The sequence below is a fragment of the Monopterus albus genome, unplaced genomic scaffold, assembly GCF_001952655.1.
Source record: "Monopterus albus unplaced genomic scaffold, M_albus_1.0 scaffold70.1, whole genome shotgun sequence".
NCBI lineage: Eukaryota > Metazoa > Chordata > Actinopteri > Synbranchiformes > Synbranchidae > Monopterus > Monopterus albus.
The window spans coordinates 2,215,905-2,223,098 of record NW_018127950.1 but is presented as its reverse complement, the minus strand read 5'-3'; the positions used below and the strand labels follow the sequence as shown (position 1 = coordinate 2,223,098).

At 39.1% G+C, this 7,194-nt stretch overlaps 1 protein-coding gene across 1 annotated transcript; it reads right to left on the bottom strand.

The window, feature by feature from the left end:
* Positions 1-925: 925 nt before the first annotated feature.
* rpl19 (ribosomal protein L19) lies at positions 926-4,499 on the bottom strand. Its single transcript, XM_020605394.1, has 5 exons — positions 4,394-4,499; positions 2,941-3,063; positions 2,603-2,723; positions 1,363-1,473; positions 926-1,121 (listed from the first exon to the last, which is right to left on the bottom strand). Exons 1-5 carry the CDS (start codon positions 4,497-4,499, stop codon positions 998-1,000), a joined length of 585 nt encoding a protein of 194 aa, XP_020461050.1. The 3' UTR covers positions 926-997.
* Between the last annotated feature and the right edge of the window lie 2,695 nt (positions 4,500-7,194).

Below are 7,194 nucleotides of genomic sequence, written 5' to 3'. Positions count from 1 at the left end.
TGTACTTCCTGAGGAGGCTGAGGAGGTTTGGCATGTTGCCTAGGATCCTTTGCAACTTCTACAGCAGCATCATTGAGAGCATCTTGCCCAGCTGCATCACTGTCTGGTATGGCAGCACTACTGCTATGGACTGCAAGCACCTGCAGAGAGTGGTAGACTGCGGAGAAGATCACTAGGACTCCACTGCCCTCTCTGCAGAGCATTTACCACCGCAGGGTGTGTAGGAAAGCTGCCTCTATCCTCAAAGATCCCACCCACCCCCAACATGGACTGTTCACCTTCCTACCCACTGGCTGGAGGTTCAGAAGTGTGAAATGTAGGACCTCCAGACTGAAAAACTCTTTTTTCTTTCCCTCTGCCATCAGACTCCTAAACAGCTGAGGAGTTTATTACCAGGAAATGTGATGTACTGTTTACATTCTGTTTGCACATGCATAACTGCACAATTGACTGTTGACCGTTGCACATGCTGCTCCCAAGCAGCATACATTGTTATATTCTTGTATATATACACACATATATTTTCTACTATATTGCTGCATCTGCGCTGCTTAAAGTGCCTTTATATTTTGTATTATTTATCTACATTATATTTCATTTGTATTTTGTGGCATTCGTGTGGACGGCAAAGTAAGAATTTCGTTGTACAGGGAAATACGTTTCCTAACTGTGCATATGACAAACAAACACTTTGAAGCTCTTGCAGTGCACTGAAGAGCCTACTGGAGGTTGTCAATCTAATAAAAAAATAGATGAGGTTTAAAAAAAGTATAACTCTTATCTAAAACACATTAATATTTGGCCATGAGCTTCCAGTGATGACTGGAGATGTTAGCATCCCAGCTTTGTAATGCATAATTATTATTTCCCATGAACGTCTTCAATTATTTTTATAAGGAAGGGAAGAAAAGTGCAGGAGACCATCCATGTCTTTATGTACATTTTTATTGCCAGCATTGGACAGGTAGCAGAGTCCAGCAGGACGGACAGAGCCAGGTTACTTCTTGGGCTCCTCCTCCTTGGACAAGGTCTTGATGATCTCCTCTTTCTTGGCCTGGAGACGCTCCTCTCTGCGCTTGCGTGCCTCCTTTGTCTTGGAGCGACGAGCCTCGGCCTGATCACTGTAGGACACAGGCAGGGAGAGTGACAAGTGTTCACCACCATGCAGACAATATAGAATGATGCACATTTTAATGCAGAGAAAAATCTGAAACGAATACTGAAACAATCTAAACAGTGGAAATATTTTTCATCCAGCCCTCTAAGATGAGATGTACAGCACCCTCTCAGGATGAATGCAAGTTATGGTCTTTATGTCTGGTTCTGAACAAAACAGGAAATGAAGTCTGGTTATCGACTTACGCCAGGAGCTTCTTGCGGGCCTTGTCTGCCTTCAGCTTGTGAATATGCTCCATAAGAATGCGCTTATTCTTGAACACGTTACCCTTGGCCTTCAGGTAGAGGCTGTGGTACCTGTTGGAGGGCAGGGGGGAAAAGGTGGAAAGAAAATACCAGAATACACAAAGGTGCTTGCAATCAAAAGGACTGGTTGTTGCAAGTAGCTGCAAAGCTAGTGCTGGTGAAAAGTTTCAGTAAGCTCAATTTAAAATTTGTAAACACCTTCAGTGTACCTGTTAATGTCAATTTTTAAAAAGCAATTTAGAAACACTTTCAGCTCCACTGAAAAGTAACCTCATAATATTAAATAAGAAACCTGTTTGGTGCACACTGATTGACACCATCAATAAAAAGAGCAACAACCACTAAAGCCCCTTTTCCACCACCTGGTACCAGCTCAACTCACTTTAACTCTACTTGTCTTATTTGTTTTTCCATCAGTCAAATGTTGGAGATAGTACCTGGTCCAGGTACTATTTTCGGTATCACCTCCCTTGAGGTTCAAAGCAAGGTGACGCGATAACAAATGGTGACACGTAAACATTGCAGACTACCAAATGGTCAGAGAACTTCGTCACTAATACGCGGCAATCTTGCCAGTGATGAACCCAGATGTTTACATGTGATGACACCATTTGTTTGCTCTTCATTCATTCATAATATACTAGCTGCCACTTCTCTCTCACAAGTGTTATAGAGGGTCAAATTTATGATAAAAGAGGTCCTGAGTCACTATTACTATACAACTGTTTTACACATCATACATATTATCACGTTTCCCATAAGCTACTGAATGTGGCAATAGGAGCACAATGGCTACAGCTATGCCTGCTAAGGAGAAATAGCCAGCTGGCGAGTTAGCGGGTTAGAACATCTCCGAGCAGACGTCGGAGCAAATTTGTAATTGGAATTACTTGGATACTCAAAAACTAGGTGGTTAGTTTCTCACTTGAGAAACTACCAAAACGTAATAAAATAGCATTATAACAGACCTAGCATGAAAATTATAAGTGCTTTGAGTTTGCCCTGCCAGGGCAGTTTCAGTGTCGCTGTTACAACCAGCCACACTGTAAGGTGGGGGGCTACCTAGAGTGGAAACCAAAGCACCTGGTACCAAAAGTGAGTAGAGCTGAGTAAAGTAGAGTTTAGTTGAGCCAGTACCAATTGGTGGAAAAGAGGCTTAAAAAGCAAGTCATGAACCTACATGTGCCTGTCAATCTTCTTGGCCTCCCTATAGCGACGCAGCAGACGGCGGAGGATCCTCATGCGGCGCATCCAGGACAACTTGTCTGGCATACGGGCATTGGCTGTACCCTTCCTCTTACCTAGGAGAGGGATTACGAGGGTTTATAAACCTTATTCAACATTTAGATCTCGATCACACAGGTAACGATTTATCGATTGCTGCACGTTTCCTCATTCATGAGTCCAAGGCTACAACTTTGCAGTCTTAAAGCCTCCACTTTTGTAAATACTATAACTCTAACATTGGGCATCAGATCAAATCATTTTAATTTAGATGCCATCATGGTTTCAACTTACCGATACCCATGTGCCTTCCCTTGCGGCGTGCCAGTGTGTTCTTGCGGCAGCGGGCCCTGGAATGGACTGTCACTGGTTTGCGAATGATAAGACCATCCTTTACCAGTTTACGGATCTGCTGGCCTGACAACAAAAGGAAAAGAGTGAGCTACAGGGATACACTCATTGAAGAGCTCTCTAAACTTCAAACTTTATATTGACAGAAAGCCTTCCTGTTGTTAAAAGGGGTGTGAATCAGTTTGCCGCATGCTGGAGCACATTTAGTTGGCTGTGTTGGAGGCACTGAGCCTTTACTCTGGGGTATACAGTACCAGAGGGCTGTCAAAGCACTGTCTTGGTCAATGATGGCATTGTAATGATGACTAACAAACTCTGATTTTGTGATAGGTCATTCACGAACAATTCATTCATTTTGAACAAATCTGTCCCATGACTCGAGAACATCAGGTCATCTCAGGGAGTGATTCGTTCATTTCGTGTTGACCGCACATGCGCAACATGGCATAAGCTCAGTATTACTGACAAAGTGGTCATGTCATGTTACAAAAATGAACGACTCAAAACCTAATCTTTAGTTCACCTTTCGAGTCCTCGGTGAGCTATTAGTACACCTTTCGAGTTGTCTGTTTTTGTAACGTGAGATGACCGCTTTGTTGGATACAGAAATTAGTTAATTTTCAACTTTCCTTACAGTTTTTTTACTCTTACTGTTATGTGATGCATTTATTTTTTTTACTGTATAAAAAGCTTTTTATTTCCTACAGACACTTTGTGAATATCTGTTAATATGGTTCTTTTCCATAACACTGAATGTTTTAATAAAAAGTTGGTTAATGCTTTACTTACTAATTTTTTACTTATGTACTTACTTTTGTTTATTTATTCGTTGTATTAACAAATATAAACATCTGAATAAACATCAGCTAACCCTGCAGTGTAGAAAATAGAAATGGATAAATTCATGCATAAATCTGAGCATTGTTTTTAATCTATATGCAGTTATTTAATAATAGAGCTTGACTCTTGAATTGTTGTCTATTGTTTATTTTTATTTATAAAGTTTTATAGCAAAGGAAATAACTATTCCAAAATGAATTAAAATAAAAAATGAAAACTCAAGCAAACTGTAAAGTCACAGAGCATAATAGCCATTACCATTTAACTTTTAAATTGCAAAAGAAAGCCTAAAACAATATTGTACAACAAACTGGGCTTTTAAATAATTTAGATACAGGTCTGTGTAACACACAACTTTGAAATATACCTTTTTAGAACACTGCACACACACTTGAATTATTACAAAATAACATTTTAATTACATTGTGCTGAAGTGAACGAAATTACTCGAAAAAAAAAATTCGTTCATTTTGCTAAACGAGATTCAAAGAACCTAATCAGTAAAATGATCTGAACTTAACATCACTACTCTGATTTAGGCTGTTGTTTTACTTACGGGAGTTGGCATTGGCGATTTCATTGGTCTCGTTAGGATCCAGCCAAACCTTCTTCTTTCCACAGCGGAGGACGCTGGAAGCCAGCCTGAGATGGAGCCTGAGCATGCTGCATGGCACATGGACAACACCCGGTTAGACACCTAACTATAGCTACACTATCATTTTATGCTCCGTGTCACACAACTAGTACGTTTTACAATGGACTTAAAAGTGTTGTAATACAGTATCAAGTCAACAAGCTGTTAGCTAAACAGCTAGCATTTATCTCATTTCTAGCTAATAGCCGGGTTGCCAACATGGCGTCTCGGACTGCTACTTCGTGTCACAGAGTAACACGTAGAAAATTTGGATTTTTGAAGGTGGATTTCATTTTATGTATCAGCAAAGAATGAACTCATGTGTCCCATGAGCGTGACATGAAGTTAAAAATTGTAATTTTACTGTTAAATTCTAACTTATATCGTGCCATCGACTACACTCCTACCTCATGGCTGCTACTTCAATTGGAAAAGGAAGGATAGAAAGACGGAGTGGAAGCTACCATTATAGAGAAGAGTCCATCTCTGAACATGAAGCAGCTTAGTGTTAGACCGGGCCACACTTGGCATTATTAATACTCTACACATTTCGGCGTGCTAATATTTGTTCTGTTTTAATATTACAAATTACACGATCATAGTAATTCTGGAGTTTATTTTAAAAGTTTAAACCTCTATCCATCCCTCGTAAAATAATGGCACTGGCCAATGCTTTTGCAGTGCATTATGGGTGACGATGTAGTTAGTTGTTTTCCGCTTTTGTAATCAAATCAGTAATGCATGCTAACGTAGCCTACGTCTTTAATAATATTTGGATTATTTTCACAACTGCATTTAGCTCACATTACATTCAGTAACACAGTTAAATGAAAAAAGTGCACGCGTTCGTGCAACTAGATCTTAAAAACTCAGTACGTAACAACAGAGTATTTTTTATTTTTTCATTTCATTGGTGTTATTTTTGTGTTTGCCTGCTAAAATTTGAAGCTGGTCCACATAGTTTCCATTTTTTTCATTTTCCTTGAAAAACATTGCCTGTATTATGCAGCAACTAGTGCCAAATGCCTCAGAGACTGACAAAAATATGACTTCATTGTATCTCGTGATATACCGAAATTATTTCTTTTTATGTTTTTATTATGTTATCTATGATATAGCCATGACATTTACAATATATAAAGAGTAGTGAAACTGTTCCCAAACTATAGTATCTTGATAGAACCTGAACTGGAAGTGATGCACTGTGAAATGCATCATTAAGAGTTTAAATAACACCCATTATAACAAATTAACAGTTTGAAATTAACAATAACCAATCTAGTGCAAAGTTAATGCAGTTCCAAAAATGGAAAAATAACAAAAAACCTTTTTGACCACAAAGAACATAAGAGATTAGAATCGTAACTTTAGAATTTCTGGTTAGATTTAGTGGTTTCTATTAAAACAGTAACTCAGCAGTGAGTGGTTTAGTGGGTGCCCACCTCTGAAGACATTTGTAAAAATATCCAGCTGGTGCATTACAATCTGACTGGCTAGTTATTAAGGTTGCTACTGGTGCATCCTCAGCTCTCCAGCAGCAGCCTGTTGCCATAGCAACACTGCACGCTTAGTGTGGGTGCAGGAGGAGCGCTTGTGTGACTTCTTCACCTCATGTAACCCAAAATACCAACTGAAATCATCATCTCCAGACACTGCTCTCCTCTCTGCAGAAGAATGAGCTTGTCTTGGAGAAGAACAACTAAACATTAAGGAAGATGACCAACAGTATACAATATGTTTGGCTGCTGTCAACCCAGGATGTCTTTGTGAGCCTAAATATACTTGGGGAAAAAAATCTTTTGTTCAGTTTCACACAACTGTGGTTGATAATAACCACTGAATCCATTAAAACCAATACAATGCCCTTACAATGAATAGATTCATTTGAACATGAACCAGTTGTTTGTTTCCCTGTACACTTGATCATTGCAGTTAATCTGGATAAGGTCAACACTCATCGGGAATACTCCAAAAACACTTTTTTTAAAAACACATTGCCTCAAAAAAAGAGTCTTGTCTCAACAGATTTTGGATCAGAGATTGCTAATTTGCAGTGTAGCAAGACATAGTGCTGAAAACCAAGCATCTAAATTTGAACGTATGTAATATTATAGTAACGTGTCACCCTGTGAATGCACAGAGCCCTAATCTATTATTTCTGCTAATATCCATTTAATAATGATGATGGTGACATACTTTCAACTTCACTTTCTCAAAAATCAGTCCTGGCACACACATATGCTTTCATATTGATTTGTTATTGTAGTTTATCGTAATTATAAAGTATTAACCATTGTACTTAAGTTTATGCATCAAATAAATGCCAAAGCTGTTCATGTAAACTAAAGATAGCCTCTGTTCATCCTCACATTTACCTTGATTCAGTTCTGTACCGGAATCACATTCCTTGTGTGTAACATACTTGGCCAATAAAGGTGATTATCCTTATCCTATTATCCTTGAGCAACAGCACAAATTAAAAAGAAATGAGTGATCCAACTGAAACTCTGTGTCCTGCTGCATAAGGAAGATGTTGACCACCTGTGGCAGGAGAGCCACTGGGCTTTTTCAGAGACATCATCATTTCAAAGGTACACTATGCTTCTATTTCCCTGGTTGTTCCTTTTTGCAAGGCTTCCTCCTACCCAGGTCACCGGAAGTATGAGCTACTGTATAGCCACAGAGAATGATCTTGTGGGTGTTCAGTCCAATGCCATCATTTC